Below are 20,481 nucleotides of genomic sequence, written 5' to 3'. Positions count from 1 at the left end.
GGGACCTCCCCGGTTAGCCAGGACTGCTCATAAATGATGGAAAGTGGCTTGGTGAACCCCTCAGCCAGCTCCCTCAGCACCCTGGGGTGGATCCCATCCAGTCCCACAGACACGTGTGTTTGTCTCAGTGGTGTAGCAGGTCACTAACCATTTCCCCTTGGATTATGGGGCTTCATTCTGCTCCCCGTCCCTGTCTCCCAGCTCAGGGGGCTGGGTACCCAGAGAAGTGGTCTTACTATTAAAGACTGAGGCAAAGAAGTCATTAAGTCCCTCAGCCTTTTCTTCAGCCTTTGTCGCTATGTTTCGCCCCACATCCAATAAAGGATGGAGATTCTTCTTAGCCCTCCTTTTGTTGCTGATGTATTATAGAAACGTTTTTTATTGTCTTTTATGGCAGTAGCCAGATTAAGTTCTTTGAGAGCTTTCGCCCTTCTAATTTTCTCCCTGCATAACTTCACAACATCCTCATAGTCCTCCTGGGTTGCCTGCCCCTTCTTCCAAAAGTCATAAACTCTCCATTTTTTCCTGAGTTCCAGTCAAAGCTCTCTGTTCAGTCAGGCTGGTCTTCTCCCCCGCCAGCTCATCTTTCAGCACATGGGGATGGCCGGCACCTGCGCCTTGAAGATTTCACTCTTGAAGAAATCAACACAATAAAACTGATACTAATGCATTATTTTAATGAAAGGACTAGCAAAATGTCTTACTCTCAGATAGCACTAAAATCAGGTTAGTAAGGATATCTACAATTCTAAGCACTTGAACAGCTCACTAGCTCCAAGAGGACCAACTGTACTTTTAAGTATCTTGCTGAACTGGAACCTAATTCACAAAGCAGGACCTAATACAACCAGAAATGTCCTGTATTACATGCATTTTCCTCCAAATACTAAATTGTGAAGTAAAACATTGATTTCTAGCAATTTGTAATTGTAAACAGTAAATAGTAAAACATTGATTTCAGTGATCTGTGTGGCCGAGCAGTGAACTCCAATTTTGAAAGGAAATAATGTTTTGCAGCTGGCCAGAAAATGGAAACCCATTTGCAGAATTTTTAAAAAATCACAGACATTGTTCCAGTATTACAGCAGGAAAAAAACCATCAGATTCTTGAAACTAATTAGAAACAACAAAGAAGGTGTTTATTATTAGTAGTCAAAGCTTTACCTGAAATATGAAACGCAGACATCCAGCCATCATAAAAACTACAAATGTCATGAATCTGTTTACTACTGAGATGGATTAGCTGAAACATACACCATGTTACAGTGCCAGGCAAAATGCAGCAAATTCTTTCTGCAAAGGAGGTGTATACAGTTCCATCACATGGTGCCCCTCATTTTTGCTTCATAAAAAAGAAATAGAAAACTTGCTTCTTCAGCCAAAATTCTGTTTAGGGAGTGAAGGTCTAGGGGAGGTGGACAAAGAATGAACCAGTTCCTTCCAGCTGTCTCTCTCTGCACCATCCAACTCTGCAGAAGCTGCCCTGTTCCAATTCCACAGCAATATCCTCCCTTGCAAGCCCACAGGAATGTCACGGAAGAAGATAATACTCACAAGGTCTCCATATTTTTGGTGTCAAACAGGAGTGGAATTTGGAGGTTGGCTGGAGGACAGAAAGGAGCCAGGGTGCCCAGGAAGTGCAGGCAACCAAGGCAAACTAAAGCACTGCTTCTCTGCGCACGCTTCCTGAGATCAGCAATTAAATGGACAGGTTTAGGGAGAAGTTTATGTCTGTCATATTACACTATACGAATTCCAACATAGCTATGTGTAGACCGCACTATGCCTACAATGCTGGTAGAGCCAATCATTAAAGTACAACCTTGGAACATTTTCCCTGATGCTGATCACTAGAAAGCATAGCCAACTTGGAGCATCAAGATGAAAAGCAGCTTTTGCAATGGCGTTCATTGTCTTGAACATTTTCACGAATGTAATGCAATATTATACAGCTAACTATACAGTTTTATTAAAGAATCATCCATTGCCTGGATGCTTTCTGAAGAAGATCTATGTATTTGTGGACCAGAATATTCTGCCGATGAGGAATATTTTTCTCTTGGCAGGAATCCAAGCATCAAAATGTAGGCTTTTGTAGCTGTGGTGAGTAATCTGTCAGCAGGGAAACCATGACAGCCTAGAGGAGGAAGAAAAGAAAAAATCCAATCACATTGGAAACAGATACTCCATAAAAATAAATAAGGGGGAAATATTTTCCAGCTCTAAAGTCTTGTGTTGAAAATTATTGTCCTGACAAAAACCACACACTTAGATTTATTTGCTAGAATTTCTGATGATGAATCAGGAAAGAGCTGAAAATCAGTTAGGATGTTCCGTATTGTAGCTGATAGGTTTTCTCAGTGCGGACAAAATATATTAATGGACAACCTAGGAGAAATTCAGACAAAGCATTTAGATCAAATGCTGAGGCCTTTTTGGCATGTTATATTGTCTCCTCAGCTACTGCTAGGAGATGCTGTAGGTACCCAAACAGCACATGGGCTTGCTTGTGGATTTCAGCAGAACTTCCATTAGCATCAGTAAGAGCCATACGAGAATAAGGACTTCGAAATTTATCCCAGTTTAGCTATACTTTCTGTGGTAAAACATGGAAAATCCTCGCTGAGGTTAATAGTGTGTCATCTACCCCTCCTGCCCTCCCCTAGTACTCCAACAAACTTTAGGTATGGCTGTAAAATAAGAGTAATGGGAATGTCAGCTAAATAAAACATGGTGTTGCAGCAGCTCTGCCGTCCTCCCCACACCTGTGTACATAACAAGCCCCACGCTTGCTTGGTTTTGACAAGGTATTACCTGTTTCACACTGTTATGATTTCACGGCAATGTCTGACCGCAAATTGTTATTTTGGCCCAGAATTGGGTTTACAATGGTTCTCCAGGGGTTGTGGTCTTGTTGCCTGTCCTTCCTTTCCCTTCAGCACTGCTCAGTGTGACAGGTAGTCCCAGGCACACAGTGGGGACTGAACATACAGCGGGGCAGCCCCCCACTGCTACCCATGTCGTAGCTGCCTCAGCACTGTTTGGAACTACAGCTGAGCAAATAATTTATTTTTCAGTTTGCTGTCTGAGCTGAAAGTGGTAGAAAATAATATATAAACAAGACCCATACATTCATTATTCCTATAGCTTGATAAAATACAAATATGACATTTTTCTTACGCCCCCAAAAATGTGCAGCTGGAACCCAAAGTAAAGGGTTTATTTTCTTTGTAAAAATAATATTTAGGGTGATTAGAAACATTGCAAAATACAAATAAAATATATGAGCACTTTTTGGAATTTTAAGGCTAAAACTCTGAATTTAACACAAATTTGTTAATAATTTTGACAATGTCCAAAATCTGAGGTTTTGGTAAATACACTATTCAACCACTTCTTCACCTGGAGCACATCTAGAGTTCATCTGAGAGCTATGACAATGTCATTTTTGTTTTGTTTTGGTTTGGTTTTTTACCTCAAAGTTTTCACTAGCTTTTGTCGACATGATGGTTCTAAAGCTGACAATAAATAACAGGCTACTGAGATCTGGCAGTAATTTTCTGAAATTCTAGGAATGCTGAGAAGGGAGTTATGGTTTATGTTAAGTGCCATGTGTCCTGTCATCGTTCCCATGGATCACACAGTATTACCCACACCATAACTTTTCAGGGTCCTTCAAAGCTTTGCTCTTGCAGCACTTTCTCAGGGAAAGTTCCCACTGGTGTCAGTGGCAGGTTTTCTTGAGAGAAAACTGCAGAATCTCTAGCTTTAAGTGTTTGGGAAATTGTAGTTTCTAAGACCAGTCCCTGGGATCTCAGCATTTAACATGTTCTAAAATTGAACAGCTGAGTTAATCATTAGAGAAATCCAGCGATTTAAATACCAAAAAATTACAGCTTATACTGTAGATTTCACTTAGTGATAAAAACTGGGTCAAGCAACAGCAGATTATCATCAAAATAGGTCACATTTGTGTCCAGAAGTATTTGTGCTACATATATATGTTGCCTACAGTCAAAATTGTGATGTGCTGTGGGGTGCATTTGAAACATATGTGTTAACATTTACTGTTTATTGAGGAACTAAGCTGAAGCCAAGCCTGTAGTGTAAGGCAGAACAGAAGCCGACCCTAATCTCTAACTATTGTTATCTTCTTTTTGTTACCATAATTGTCCATTTTCTGTTTTCAGCCTCCTGGAAAACCAATGACCGTGGAGAATAAAACACTTCATCATCAACTTCTTCAGGTTTTCTGGGCAAACAATGTAAAAAAGTCCAGTTGGAAGCAGCAGATTTTGCAGTCTGTAGATCAAAAAGCATATAAAAATAAAGAAATATGTGAGGACATTAATAAAATCTTTAACTAGTAAAAAGGTTAACAAATTTTATATGAGCTCGCACTCTAGTTACTTGGATGATGAACTCAGAAGAATTCCACTGACTTCAAAAGAATTCCTCATCTGTGATTAAGATGGGAATATCCCCATTTATGTCAGTAAGAGTTCAGTGCTGACTTCACAAAAGTCAAATATTTACTCTGATTTCTCTGGCTTTAGTAGGGGAGTAAAAACTCCAGTGACTTAGTGGATCAATAAAATGCAATCTTTGTTTGAATGCCATACAGTAATATAATACTATTGATAATTGCAACAAGAACATACTAAACCATGATTTAAAAGGCCATAGTTTTTTCTTTTGATGTTGTCACTCATAATATATTGATCTAATACCAATGAACAAGGAATTAAAGCATTTTAGGCCAGTTCAGAGACATATCCATCAGTAGTATTTTGTGAACTTATGTTAAAATACAGTCAATTAAACCAGTAATTCTGTCAGCAATGAAAATGTCCTTTTTATCTTGGACAATTAATAGTTTATGGCTTTGCATTTTTCTCTAACTGATTTTGTAATGGTAAGCGTTTCAACTAGATGATTTTAAAGACATATATTTCATGCTTTATTCATTGATGGATATACACAAAATTGCCCCAAATGCTGCCCAGACATTTAAGAGTTAATCTGTGAGCTACTCATTCGAAATAAAATATAAGGGATCATTTCTGGTAGCAAAGAGGAAATGCAAAGTTAGAAATAGTTTTTAGGTCATAAAGAAGTAAAAGGTTAGGCCTCCTGCACATGTTCTGGAGTTAGATCTCATTGGGAAGCTCTGAAAGAGGCCAAGCAACATGAAATGTATACGATAACTCAAGCCTTGGTATCTTTGTGAGTTTTTCAAGCTGAAGGGAGGTTTGCATGTGGTTGTTCCATGGCCCCACTCAAAAAAATACCAAACCCATGCTTTGCTGATGTTGATTCTTATAAATAGAAACTGTAAAAGCATCAACAAAAACCTAAATCTCAGTTTTTACCTGCATTGTAATCTGATAACCTTGAAATGCCTTTAGTCTTTCTTTCTTTTCCTCTTCTTGTCCCATACTTATCCATGTATCTGTAACTAAGACATTGGCACCGTCTGCAGCTTCCAAAGGATCTGTTGTGAGAAGTAACTTGGTACCATACTAATGTGAATAAAATAAGGAAGATCAGGAAGACAAGGAATTTCAACTTTGTTTATAACAAAAATAAACTCTATTCAAACTATTCTACTAGGCTATTTCTTAGCGTCCTACCTCTTTGGAGTACTGTTCAGTTATTTGAGTTATTCTGAGGTCTGGTTCAAAGCCCTGCCAAAAGAGATGATAGGTAACATATCATGGGACATATATAAGAGCTTTACTGATTATTAACATTGGTTAGAAAAATAATACTGAACCATTTGCCATGGGAAGAAGAATGTCTTTCAGAACTGTAAAACCTCAGGAAATTATGTTGATTTTGTTGAAAGTTTATTTTGGAGATAAACTGGTGGAAAGTGTTCTGATAAGGTAAGAAAAATGTATTTCAGTAGTTACAGAATGAAATGCCTATACATAATTTAATTTTTTTTGTTCTAAACTGATTCTTTGTTTTATATTTTATGTTGTATTATAATGCAGCATTCTAAAAAGCTGCATCACTAATCTGAACCACCCAAGATGCAACACTTTCACCAATCTGAATAAACTTTAAAATTGGGGGGGGGGGCATTGGATGACTTTGTAACGCTTTCTCAAATTGAATTATTATCCTCCATGATTTATACTGCAGTCATGAATTCCCCTCAGCCCTTTTCAAGTTGGACTCAGTAGAATTACTCCTGCTTTGCATCAAAATAACAGAATCAGGATTCTGAACATTGCTTCTGAAGGCTGGCGCTCAAGATACATGCAAGCACCACTACCTGACGCCCTTGGGAAGTATCCAAGTGGCTGAGACAAGAATGGGCAGTTTGCCTTCCTTACTCTGTGTGCATGGCTTGCTTTACCTTGGGAGTCGCAATACGCAGGTGCATTCCCAGCTTTGCAGCACTCATCATGATGGAGTGGAGGATGTTGTTTCCGTCCCCAATCCAGGTGACAGTGAGCCCATTGAGCCCACCATAGTGCTCCTGCCAAACGAATCAGACAGCCCTGGGGTTATGTTCCAAGTGAGCTGAGCAAGCTGATGCCCTAGGTAGGAGGAATTGATCAGATGGGTCTGGGGCAAAGAAGGCTGGTTACCTTCAAATGCTAGCTGCATGAAACCATACATTTAATTGAACTTCCTGCAGCTACAAGATGGTCAGGGAGGGAAAGCCCCCTGTGTCATACATGAAGACCCAAGTGCTGCAGGATTCTCCAGTGAAGGACACATTGACACGTATGCCATATGGTGAGGCCCAGGCTGAGAGACACAGCACTGGACACACAGCAACTTTAGCACCAAAGCCGTACAGCCATGGGTTGGTGCTCATATATATCAGTGAACAGTAGAAATTCTTAATTTAGAGGCAGTCCTAATGCCTAGGATAGCAATCCTTCCAGCTTTCTCCCAGATTGTGAAAATATCCCTGTTCATGTTTGGTCTGGCTTGGTTGGCTCTACGCAGTATTCCCTGCGGCCATGGCAGCGGCCATGCCCTTAGACTGCATTTTAACCGTCACAGCTGTACAGGACAACAAAGAGCAATACTTTGAAAGCAGCTGTGCCACTCATGGCCTGCAGGGTTTGCTCTCCGTTGCACAGCGAGAGTGCAGTGATTTTTTTACCAGAACTGGAATCAGCATTACAGTGTTAACTGTAGCTTTGCCTGATGGCGCTTACAGTGTGTACATGTCCAGCTACTCTGGCCCTCAGCCACCAACAGATAAGGCCTAAAGAGGAACAAGAGTAACAGGAGTTTCATATTTCCAGAGCAGGACAATTTGAGATCTTTTAGCAAGCCTTGTTTTAAATTTGCATGTTTATAGTTACTTAAGTTGATACCAGAAAGTTTGTAAAGACATAATCAAATACATCTGTATATGCCTGCTCTGTACAATTCCACCTCATGACTCAAAAGACTAAAGACACGATGGAGACTCTTTTATTCTTAGTTCAAAATTGGGCCATGCTACAATTGCATTGTACTAGCTGGAAGCCAGACAGTGTTTCAACACTTTGTGTGACATGATTCAATGCTTGTCAGAGAGGATAAGCATCCACATTGTAGAGCCGTACTAACTGGCAACCTTGCAGGCAGTTGCAGCAAAGATGCCAAAAGACCGAACGGGAAAAGGGCTGGGACCCTCCTCTCCCGGCAGCAGTTTCTCCTAAACAAATAGCTGTGAAGTTGTTCCAGAACAAAGTTATTGGCATTTCTGCCAGCGACCACAATTTTGAGTCAAAAATAGTAGCACTTGAAATATTGAATGACATTAAAATGCTGTTGAAATCTAAACCTAATAGAGTCCTAGGCTGCCTACAGTTTAAGGGCTAAAACTATGTTATTGTAAAACTATCGCTTTTTCACTTGAAGTTTGTTAGCAGCAGGCTCATTGGCAGAGGTTTGATGCAAGGGCATTTACAGATCAAATCAGGACTTTGTGTACATGGAAGGTATTTCAATATAACAGCTCTGCAGGTCTCTAAGGATCTTTCAAAGTTCTTCCACATCTCCTAGCAATGGTGCTCCTAGGAGAAGACCAAACTAAAGCATTTATTTAAGGGGTTGTTTGCAGCGAGGGCTTAGTGATAGCTGAGACACAAACCCACAGCCAGGAGCAAATGAGACAGCCCTGAGTTCTTTTGATTTTACTGTTTAAAAATAGGCATCACAGCCTGTAATGCTCAAAGCACTGACTAGTGAGTCACAAATATACTGCTATGTTAAATAACTTCCACCTTATTACCAGCTGCTACTCTGCATTAAAAGCATCACAGTGCATACTAAATAGTTTTCTCTGTTTTCCCAAGCTACTAGCTGTTACAGATAAAATACGAAGTACTGGAGATGTCTGTATAATGACCCTCAATATGCACTGCAAATTGCAAAGCCACATCTGCAGTGACTACTGTATTGAGTGGACATAGCTGAGCTAATCTTAATGAAGACATTTAGCTAATGGAAGAAGTCATAGACAAGGCAGAATCAAGCTGTGTGTGTGCTAGTGGAGCCTATTTTATATCCTGTGTTAAGCTTTATGCTGCCACTGGTATACTGCTGCTGTAACTCAAACCTCTTCATCTAAAGCCAGTCACTATGACTGTGACTGTACTGCTTATACACATCCATCCTCAGATTCCAAGAAAGATGAGATTATTGTGTTGGTCAGAACCAGAAAGCTTTGAGACAATATGAAAGCTACTGTATATGAGACATACATATTTTTTTCCTGTTTTATAGTATATGCTTATACAACTGCACAGAGAAAATCCTGCTAAAAGTGTTTTGCCACGATGGTAACACTCTAGGTTAAACCAGCACCTTTACAATACATGTTGATGACCTGAGCCTCTGAAGATATTTTTCACCTTAGATCCCTCCCCAATTTTTCCAAACTCTGTTATATTGATGTAGGCTTTTTACCTGCTTGGGTGTTCTGCAGTTTCGCTTTACATTTAGAACCTGACTTCAAAATATTTACACTTCTAGTAAAGCCATACAAAAAATAACATATTTAGAAAGTCTGGAGCCCTTCTCCCTTATGAATGCCTCTTTGGCAAACTAGTGATTGCTGCTGTAGTGCCACAAAACTTGACTTTGCTATTCTCATGAAAAATCCCTGCTAAATAATTAATGTCAATTTTACAGTCAACTTTCTCATGCTCATGCTGCTTTTACAATGTTTCATTCTGTTCTTATCCATGGTTGCAGTGTATCAGCATATCAAACCCTGGGAAAAAATAAGCATGCTCAGTGATTTAGTACTGTTGTATGTTTAGAGAAGACTGGTTTAACTAATTAGGGACATTCATGTCTGCCTCTGCCTGGACTTGCTTCCAGCTGGGCTGAAACTCTGACACCATTATAGATTACTTCTGAAATGTTTGACCACAACAGTCATAACAGCCCTCAATTAAAACAAGCTTTTGAATAATGAATCAATAATCTGTCAAAATTTAAAAAGGAAAGCATGGGACTAGTCAAAGCTTTAGCCCTTTGGGAGGCAGTGCAATCCAGTAAATGAGAAACTGGGCAAACTTGAATCTACCGGCTCTCAAACTGAGCTGAAGGTAGATGCTGGGCCAGTCATGTTTCTTACTCCCACATTGGTTTTTGTCATGGTTATTGAAATAGTATATTCTAGAAGATCAGTCCAGATCTTAGTTGGGATTTCTAACTGTTAGAATTATGATGATGATGATGATGAATAATTTGAAGACTATAATAATTTGAGCTCTTTGAGTCACATATTGAGGAGAAGTTGAGAATATATGGCAGCCCTCTTCAAGCTGGGCAATGCTGTAATTTGTTACACTATTCAAAAAGGAATCATTGATGTATTTCTTATGCCAACCATTTCTTTCTGAAAAAGAAATTTCCCTTCAGACCAGTGACATAAAAAGATAGTGGCATATGGATCCACTTTAATTACCAGTCTGGCCACCCTGCAGTCAGCTACAAGTTAGCTGATTTGGCCAGTGACATTAATATCAATTGAATCAATGTCAGTACCCGGTTTGTCCCCAGGATACAAATTGTATCATGCTGTCCTCCAGCCAAGCTTCTCATAGCAGAAGTTGTGAGCCACAGTTTCTGCCCAGGAGACTGAGAGGCACCGGGTGGATTCAGCAAGTGGCTGTTACATGCCTTCAGCACAGACGGAGAAGTGGCTCTGCGTGTGCACAGTACCAGCACACAGACTCAGTCTTTAAAGGCCAAATCCCCAAACCCTCAGAATCAGGTTGCATAATGTTTACAGCCATTTCTAGTGGGTTGTAACTCAAGCGCAAACTCAGCTCAACCCAACTTTCAAGAAAGAGGGTAGCATGTATGCTAAGAAAAACATCCCTCTTGGCATAATAGAGGGCATTAATCCTGACCACAGTATTAAAGGGCAGAGCCAGCTTAGGTGTCAAATATGTGAGGGGCTCCAGGCTGCTCAGAAGAAGGCACTGGGCAAGAAGATGTTGAACTGGAAGAATCTCACCCCAGTCTTCATGACAGGAGTACACTTCGTGATCTGACAAGAACACCGTGAATACAGAATGAGAACTGACAGCCCTGAAAATAAACCAGACGCATTGTTTGCGGAATGCAACAGACTGTACTAAAATAACCACACTAAAATGCACCTGTGGAAAAGGAATCAGAAGCCATAAGCAAGAAGACATTCTGAGAAAACAAACCAGGAAATTAAGTAGTTTCAGACCAACGAGAAAGTGCTCGAAGAGGATTCAAGAAGGCACATGACAAAATTAATACGATTTAGAAAATGGAAGAATAAAAATGTGCTAAGCCTGAAGAGGGCCAGAGTGCATGTAGTGCTCCACTGGTAAATGCAGCAGGAGAAAAAAAGAAGAGAAAAAAAAAGTACAGCAGGGAGGAGCAGATCCAGGCATGAAAATATTTACAGATATAAGGAAGAGACATTTTTAAAGAGAAATAAGCTGCACAAAATCTGTACTTACATTTACATATAAGGCCTGTGCCACTATTGTAGTTTGCATGTATGTATAAATCAAATAAATTGCCTTTGCATTGCAGGAAAGCAGTCCAAATGTTATATACTTTCAACTCATTTAAAGAATTGGATGTTGAATATCAACATCCCTATATTAATCTTCTTGCAGGCAGTACTCGGATAACATCTTTTTACCCTGCCAAAAATCCCAAAAGTTTGATTGTGGTAACAGCTAGACCCTGTGGCTCACACTTCAAGTGCTCAGCCTACTTCCGTGATCTGGTAAAGTTCATTATATGATTAAAATACCATTTTGTTACATGCTACTGGCTGTAAGACCAGTCTTCTCCACCTCAGTGTACAGTGCAGAGAGGAAAAAAGGCAGCAGACGGGCAGGTCAGAAAGGGAAAGAGCAGGCAGTGCCAACACCCACAGTGCGCTGCAGAGAGCTCCCCCCTGCCTGCCTCACCCTTCTGGGTAAGAAAGCAAGAAAGGAAAGTGGGTCAGAAACCAGTGGTGAGGCATGCCCTTGGCAAAGTGGGGTGGCCACCCAGCTGCCCTCTACAGACCTCCTGACAAACTCTGGGTGAAGGAACATGCTGGAAAGCCTGGGGGAGAGATGGGCACAGTGGGAGGAAACAGTGCTCTGCTTATCAGGCTGACTGGGAAAGCGCTGCAAATTTTAAAAAGCTTCCATGGCTGTCCAAAAACTGAGCCATTCACTAAGATCTCTCTAAGTGCTCACTTCGTCATGATACCTCTCCACATCAAATGTTTCTCATGTTTGAGCAGCAACTGTTTATGGTCCTGTTTCCTCATCATGTAAAATGGGTGAGGACACTCTTTCCAAAGACGTCCTGCCCAGTGCTTGATGCAACAAGGGCACCCACCCGCTGTTGCTGCTGCGCTAGGTATTAAACCAAGGAAAAGTCCAGCCTTCTACCACGGCTGCCCTATACAAGGAGACAATGGAGGAGGAGCAGAGGATGATCAACAGGGCAGGTACTCATTCAGCTGATCTCCATAAGTTTCCCCCTAAGATGAGTGGAGAAAGAGATGCATTTCTAGAGGGTGATTGAGATGCTCAGCGGTCTCTCTTCATTGCCTGGAAATTGGTGCTGTAGTTAGTGTCCCAGAAAAAAACAGGTTTAGGGGCGAAGATACCAACAGTCATGTAGACTATGAGTCACAGATTAATCCTGAAGCCTGTTATTCACAAGTGATAAAATGCTAATAAATAAGGTGTTTGCAAGATAGAACCCCCTGCAAAACACAACCATAAGTTCCACCTGGTTTACAGTTGCACACAGTGTTTAAATGAAATTATGACATTTAATGACTGATGGCATTCTCATTACAGCTTACTGTTTTACGTAATTTGAACAGTTCATTGAAGCTGGTTCAATGTGATGTCACAAATGTACCTTATCCTGAGGTATGTGAAACATTTTAGTCTCAAGTTCACCAATTTTTGCTGGTCTTTTCACTTTAAGTATCAAAAATTTTATGAAAAATACTAATCAAAGTAAGGAAGAAGTAATTTTCACTAAACATATGAGTCTTTCAGTATTTAAATTTTAAGGCATGAATAATTTAATATTACCCTCACTGGATCTTTTTCCATATACTGAATGTCCCACAACAGTCTTTGACAGCTGAGAAACACAGCTGAATGAATCAGGAAATTATTCTGCCCTCCCTTTTTCAAGCAGTGTGATTTTTATTCATTCAGAAAGTAAACAAGGTCAGAGGAGTTCATCATAGTTGTCAACCAGCACTGCAGTATAATAATCTTTTTTATAAGCCAGTTCCTCAATTGATTGTAAAACAGCATAGTCCTTCTGTTCACAGATAAACATCTGGTATTCTATGTGTAAAACATTATCCTGCTGTCAAATCAACTATTTCATTAGATTAAACTACAAAATATGATCTTTTTTAACTATTCTTTGATGTGAGCAAAGTTTAAATAGGTTTAAGTGCCTGAACACTAGGCGTTTGCACCGCTAGCATTAACTGGCTTTTCAAAACAAATTTGTTCAACCGATTTCCTACTATATGAATAGTCAATCCTTTTAAACTGTTCATAGGTTACGGAGGAATCAAGAGTGAACTACTGAGTTTTTTTAAGTCAGTGGAAAAACTTCCACTGGCTTTGGTTGAGCCAACATCTCACCTTTATCTTAATATGTAAAGCCCCCTGCACATGTTTTTAATTGCAGCCTAATTCCAATGAAGTACTTAATTTTATGCTTAACTTCAGTCCCACTACAGCTGATAGGACTAGGTAATTGTTTTAAATTAAACAGGTCCTTAATTACATTGCTGGATGAAGATCTCTTTAAATAACAAGTGCCATATAATTACCACTTAGAAAAACCTAGGAATAAGTGGTTTTGAACCTGACATCCCCAAATACTTACCAAGACCAAGACTTAGCAAAAATAGTTGTTATTAAACAGGGATTATATTGTTACCTGAAGAGTTAGGTAATCAGCTAAAATCTGGAGAGGATGGTATAAATCGGACAATCCATTGATTATTGGGATCGTGGCTTCTTTCGTCATTAGGTCCAGATCGTCATGCTTATAAACTCGAGCCAAGATTGCATTTGTCATGCTGGACAGCACCCTGGAGGATGGCAGAAAATACCCAAGTCAAACATAATAAATATATCCCTGTTGCACTCTTCAGCGTGCAACACATAAATATTAATGAGAAGTGGTAATGAATCCATTTTTTTCAGCTATCTGAATAATTTATCATGCCTGCATAGCACACTTAAATGCAGATATTTTACAAGCTGCTGATAAGTAAGAAGTTTTACTTATTAACAAACTATAGTAAGTAAATGAAAACTGCTGCTGTATTTTATGTTTTTTTCTCTTTAGTGTTTGATTGTAGCTACAGAAGTAACATCAATAAATGTTAAGGTATCTGAACTAAGATAAGAGATGGTGTAACACTGTAACATTTGAAGAATTTGATAACTTCAGAAGAGATAAGGTATAAGATTTCTGGAGTCTTTTAGCAAAGAACAAATGTAGCATTGACTGAATATCACAGTGTTCCTGTATGGTAGCCTGGACTTTGTGAGGATTAGGAATACAGATCTCTCTTAGATTACCACAATTATTTACTGATCTTAATGAACACAGAAACAGGAGGCCAACACCACCAGCCTGTTCTTTCTCCTACCTACACACCTGCGTATTGACACACATGGTATCAGCACTAAAGTAATGCTCAAATTTGAAACTCAGTATACTGATAGGGGCACACAGGAGTCACTGTACCACTCTGGCCTTAGCCTCATTTGCCAAAGTGTGAAAGACTCAGAGATTAGCACAGTGGATTAGCATAGTATATTGGTATGCTCTGAATTCTTAGATAAATTAAATAGGGACTTGAACTCTGCATTTCTCTGCATTTCTGTGTTTTAATCAGGCCCTGAAGCCTGACTTTGAAGTAGCATTTTGTGTGTTTTTATGTTATCTCTAATAGGACTTTAAAACAAAACAAAGAAGAGACTGAATAGAAGAGTATGGAAAATTCTTGCAGTATCTATCTTCCTGATTAGCCATGAAGAATTCTGGTTCTCCTCTTGTGGTTATTAATGCCATGGACTGTACACAGACAAATCTCTTGATGAAGTCAGTAACAAATATTTTCTACTGACACAAGACACTCCTCACACAAGCAAAACTCTTATAAAATATTACAAGATTCCCTGTAGAGCTCTCTCTGAAGAAAAGACTGCCGGTAGCAGCTCCAAGTAAAAAGAAGCAACTGAACAAGGTATTTACTGATTGCAAAGTATTCAAACAGTTGCTGTTTGTGCCATTATTTCTTCTTAGCTCTCGAGTTTCTTTTTCTGTGTGTGTGTGTTTATTCTAGCTTGAAACATGTGACTGCAGAAAACCTGTTCTGTTCTGAACTAGTCATCAGGGATGGGATGCATGGTCCCTTTTGTTAGCCATCTAACAGGTGTCCACCCAAAACAAGACATAGCCAGTCCCACCAGTCAAGGAAAAGAAGCAATCATACTGGGAAATTGCCCATTTTTCTTAGACTTTTTTTAGGATGGCAGGACAGCTGATTCCTACCCGACTTGACTGATAAAGAATTTAAAGAAGATGGTTCCTTTATAGGGTATGCCATTAGAGGAAATTCAATCACAATCAATTACTAACTGTGAAAACTGCTGGATTTTCTTCCTTAATCTATTGAAAGTAGATACTAGACTTACTAGACCCTTACCAGCAAGACACCAGACAGTCTCTCTGCCAGCATTTCTAGATGTCATATCTTATAGTAGGAAACCCAGGTGGAAACTGGGTTTGTGCTTTGTGAAATCAAAACCAAATTGAACTCAACCACCCCCCCCCCCCCCCAAAACCAACAAAACCTCATCTGAGGAGATGAAGTCTCCTGTAATCAAATCAATTTAAAGGAAACCATGTAAGGCTGGGATTGCATAGGAAAAAAGACCTGGCTAGATAAGAGTCTTTAGTAAAGAAGTTTTGGAAGGTGAGGGGAAGTAAGCATAGGCTTATCAGGTGACTTTCCACTTAAGGTTCCTATGTTATCACTAACTATAAGGTCTTTATCTCTTTTCAGTCTTTTCGCAAGACTGTGAGCCTACAAATTTCAAAATCCCGGAGCTTGGAAATACATGAGTGTATTGGAATGCTGCATATCTCTCTTTTCAAAATAATTTTTATTTCTACAGAAAAAAGCTGGAAATTTTTACTCAAGTATATCCTCTGAGGAATCTGAAATTAAACACAAATAAAAGTATGCTTTTTTGGTGTGGCTGATCTCTGAATTTGAAAATGAGGCACTTGCATATATTTTGGGTAGAATATTGCTATCCAACATAGTTTTGGTTTTGTTTTGAAAATATATACCCATTCAAAAGGTTTAAATTCCTGACAATACTACTTCATTGTCATTCATAGTCTTACAGGAGCGTATGGTGGATGTGTTCTCGGTAAGTGGTGAGAAGTAAACCTGTTCCCCATAGACACAGAGATTCATCCCCTAATAATGCCAGTGGACTGGTAAAATCATCCTATGAGCTCTTCAGTGTTGTCACTGAACCTTATGGCCACTGAGCTATAGTGGTGCACAATGGAACTGCTCCACAGTGGAAAATACAGATACAGTACTTATATTTCATTTCACGTAATATATCAGACATGCTAAACAGCACTGAAAGGCTTAGAGCTCCTTAATGGGTGGTAACTTTTTGCTACTGTGTCAGCGTAAATGTAAATGTCTTGTGAAGCATGGAAGAACTGTATTATGAGCAGGTAATAAGTCACTAAAAATATGTTCACAGCAGAAATGCTTTCAACCCTTACCTGCAGCAATTCTAATAAAACCTGGGACTTACATAGAACTGTGCCCCTTTTGCTTTAAGTCTCAATCTCAAGTACTTCTAAGGCCTTCAGAGCCCTAGACATATGGCTGTAAATATTTGAAATACCCTCTGGGTCTACTACAGCATTCTTTTTTATTCTTACATTAACTGAATGAGGTTGGCATGTTACCCTTCATTCACAAGAAATGCCAAGAAATTAACACTCAGGTTGTTCTTTTGGGTAAACCGCTCAGCCTTGATTATGCAAAGTCAATAATAATTCTGCTAATGAGATCAGGAGTGAAGCAGAGCACATGGGGGTCTGTAATGACTTGGGAAAGCTCTCACTCCACTGTAGCAGGCAAGTGCTGTAACTCAGCAGAGGAGCAAAATACCCAGGTCAGGGTCCTAAACAGGTACTTGTCCTGGAAGAGCAAGCAGTGACAGAGAAACGAGGGGCTGAAGGCTTGCATGGGAAGTAGGTATTGTGGGAGCTTTCTCCACAGAATGGGGAGTCCTCCAGAATGGCTGGAAGATTTGCTTGCTTCTACTTTTTGCCTTATTTCTTGTAGCTTACTGTCTTTCTTTTTCCCATTTGCTTGTGCAAACAAAGGTCATTCGAGAGACTGTGAACCAAAGATTTAGTGGCCCTTTATTATCCCATTTGGGAAGAAGAAGAAATGAAAACTGGACTATAAAAGCCTGTCCATTTGTGTACCATAACATACCTGGATTTGCTGCAGGAATGGCAGAGAGCCTCTGGATGACAGTTCTGCATGTCTGGTGGGATGGTGCCTGGAGAGGTTATTGCAGGGGAGCACCATGTAAAGGCCCTGACCGCATCATTCCCCTTCCTGGAGGTTTGGCTGCTGGGGCTCAGAACCAACTTTGCAATAGAGCAGCTGAGGGCTACCCCTCATCACTCTGATGTCAGCGGGGGAGAGGAGGCTCCCAGACAGCCCCCTTCTCTTGGGAGTCACATCTCTTGCTGCTTTGTAACCATGTCCATGCTGATCCTGACCTGGAACCCCCGCTGTAGGCTGATGTCCCAGCCTGGCCTTGGCTCACACCCATCCCCACAGAGGTGCCCGATGTCCTGGGATGTGGCTGCCTCCAGCTGCCTCCCAGTTGCCCTGCTCCCTGGCTGGGAGCAGGGGAATGGGTGCTGGCTGACGAGGCCCTGCCCTGCCTGACCTAGGGGTAGCTCCTAGCAGCCGAGCCTCCCTAGTCCCCAAGGAGCCACCAGCCCACATGGCACCCTGACATACTGCTCTGAAGACTCTCGCCATTTGTCCTTCCTTTCCCATTCACAAGTGCCACAGTGCAATTTCACATTGGCCCTGGTAAATCAACCCTTCTTTTGGCTTCACCTGCAATCCTTCCACCTCATTTTGCCTTGGAGCCTGAAGCCACTCTTTCCCAAATGTGACACCTCTGCACTTTTTCATTCATTCCCCACTGCTCTGGTGCGTCCCATCCCTTCTCAATTTCAGTTCCTTTAAGCTGATGTAAACAGCTGCTCTTTGTCTTTCCAGCCTGGCGTGTCGGTAGCCCTGCTCACCATGTCAGGTTCTGTCTTTTCAGCCCCAGTCTCTCAGCACCAGCCTCCCATCTCCCTCCTACTGTGCCCTCTGTCAGCATCCTCTCCTCCTACCCCTGCTCAGCTGAGAGGCTCTCTGCTTACAACAGTCCAGTGAGAATAGAAGAAAAGGCAAAATGCTTGGGAAATAATACTTATTCACATCAGCATCGGGGATTTACCTTTGACAGGTTTTGCATTCACCTTTAATGTGACATAAAGTGAGTTATGTATATTTGACTTGAAAAATCCTCCATCTCTCATGCCAGTAGAGTTCTAACACTGATGCATGTGCTTTGAAGCATTTAAATGGCATACTTTGATGAAGCTATAGCTGTCCTGCTTAAAACTGGGGCTATGTCTCATGATGTATGAAGAATTTCTCTTGAGGGGATGTATTTGGATCATATGACAGTGTATGAGCACTGCTGAACTGGACACAGTGGCCACTGGACATAGTGGCCTAATATACCTCAGAGTTGACTGTTAAGCCTCAAATTAATCTGTTCCCTTTGTAGGCCCACAAGTTTACATGATTTTTGAATCTTTTCAACTTGTAGTTACTAAAACATGGCAGTGGGATGCACTTTTGTTGAAACATCTAAACACTATCGTTGCAGCTTACTTGGATACTGGCAGAGTTATGTATCTAGCAGGGAGTGAGAGCTAAGTACTTTCAAGCCTCAAGAGACTGAAATTTTGACATTCTATTATCAACACTCATATGTCTTACACTTGAGTAGTTAAAAGCATGAAAGGAAAATCTAAAATGTTCAAATGTTTGGTCTTTTTCTTACATTTTTCTTGGATTTCATCACAGACAGAACAGCAACATAGTTCTCAAACAATCCCACTGACAGTGAAAACTGTTGTATACAGCAGAGGCAATGGAACCTCAGCTGGCCAATTGCCTATTTTGAATTGAGCCTGAAAAGCTTGACACTGCATCTTTCACCAGAACGAAAAGGACCTTTCAGACACTAGCAACCTTCCAACAGCTGAGCCTGACTGAATCAACCTCAGGCCGCAAAAGAGCTGCCTAGAAAGCAGCAAAATACTGAGCTGGGATGCGTCTTTAATACACGGAGTGCCACGAAAAACAGCAAAAGCACCTGCAAAAGATAACCTCATGTTCTGCCTACTTTCTGCAACATCAGAGGGAATCCACCGGAGAAAAACCTTGAGCTCAGTTCTTCCCTGCTGTGGCAAAGGGGATAGGCTGCTAGCTACCCATCCCTGCATGCATGGGACTGGGCATGATTAAAATCTTCCAAGGGTGCCAGTAAGACAATAATGCCATAGCCCAGCCTCCACAGCAGTCCTGACAGTGTGTACAGCTGTGGAGAAGGGCACATGAAATCAGAAACTGGCTGCAAAGTGTTGGTCAAGTTTGGTGCTGCTGAAATAGGGGTATCAGAGTGGCCTTCAGTGCCACCCTGTCACTGCATGTAGGCTAAGGCCCACCAGAAGCTGGACTAACTAAGATAAAAAAAGTCTTTGCTTTTTTATTTTGCTTTTTGATTTGCCAGTCAGCTGTACTCCTAGCTCCATGAGGAGCAACAGAACCAGAAGGTTCTAGTCTTGTTTGAATGTATGTGCTGTCATCAGTGGAGCTATACTACTACTGAGGGTCATAAAATGTTTCCGTTTGTGTGACTGTCACCCTCCTTAACACTATATATGCCAAATTTGATAAAAATATTTCTCATTGCAAGACATTTTGGAGAGCTAGAGTGGATGAAATGATGGTGTACTGAACTACAGATTCTGTGAGCTGATTTGTAAATATTTAAGAAATTTGGAGTGCCTTCCGACATTTTCCAGAAAGAAAATATTAGCTTCCAAAATTCTGTAAGACAGGTTGCAGCCTGATCAACTACCAAACACATAGTGATCAATCAAGTGACATTTTACCAACCTTGCTGTATCTGTGAGACTCTCATTAGTGCCCAGATGTATGTCTTGTGTGGTAAGGAAGGAAGGATGTCCTCCAAGGAGAGCAAATCCTACAGTGAGGACAAATAAAAAAAGAAAGCAAGCACCAGCACCTCATATTTACAGCCAAGATTCAAACTCTTCTTCATGTAAGATATTTGCAGTAATAAAAGTAAAACTCAGCAGGGCATCCAAATGTTTCAAACACATAAAGTCTGACACACAAGACACAAATAAATGTATTTTGGAATAAAACCACCCAAATGTGATGCTTTGCCGAAATCCTTACGCATGAGTTCTGATCTGTGTTCACAGGAACAGTCATTCAAGCTGCAAGGCTACATATTGCCAAAAGCATCACTGTGGTTCCTTGTTAAGAGCTAGGTAATCCATTCATCATGCTGAATTTCCACTTCAAGGGACTTAGCATCCTATAAGGCCCATCTGAGTTACTAGGTGTAACTCCACATCCTTGCAAGAAGCTTCAAGTACAGTCATTCAGATAGAAAACCCTAAGTCTTCTTATACACTATAACAAACTTGATCTTGGTCACAAATGACCAAGTGCCTTAAAAATTATAACAGGACAGAGAGAAAAGGAAAGATCTCAGGCACTGCCAGCACCCCTCCACACTG

The 20,481-nt window shown here is 40.6% G+C and overlaps 1 protein-coding gene across 1 annotated transcript in view; it reads right to left on the bottom strand.

Annotated features, from left to right (window-relative positions):
- Positions 1-1,861: 1,861 nt before the first annotated feature.
- Positions 1,862-20,481, bottom strand: part of OTC (ornithine transcarbamylase) — a 31,033-nt gene continuing 12,413 nt past the window's right edge. The window contains exons 4-10 of the mRNA XM_075034684.1: positions 19,829-19,916; positions 13,444-13,597; positions 6,368-6,490; positions 5,634-5,687; positions 5,373-5,522; positions 4,165-4,302; positions 1,862-2,137 (exon numbers count right to left, since the gene is read on the bottom strand). Of these exons, the coding sequence (XP_074890785.1) occupies positions 2,078-2,137; positions 4,165-4,302; positions 5,373-5,522; positions 5,634-5,687; positions 6,368-6,490; positions 13,444-13,597; positions 19,829-19,916 (767 nt within the window). The 3' untranslated portion in view covers positions 1,862-2,077. The remainder of the gene's footprint in view (positions 2,138-4,164; positions 4,303-5,372; positions 5,523-5,633; positions 5,688-6,367; positions 6,491-13,443; positions 13,598-19,828; positions 19,917-20,481) is intronic.

This window comes from Buteo buteo, chromosome 8, assembly GCF_964188355.1.
Source record: "Buteo buteo chromosome 8, bButBut1.hap1.1, whole genome shotgun sequence".
Taxonomy (NCBI): Eukaryota; Metazoa; Chordata; class Aves; order Accipitriformes; family Accipitridae; genus Buteo; species Buteo buteo.
This window is presented reverse-complemented; position numbering and strand designations above follow the sequence as displayed.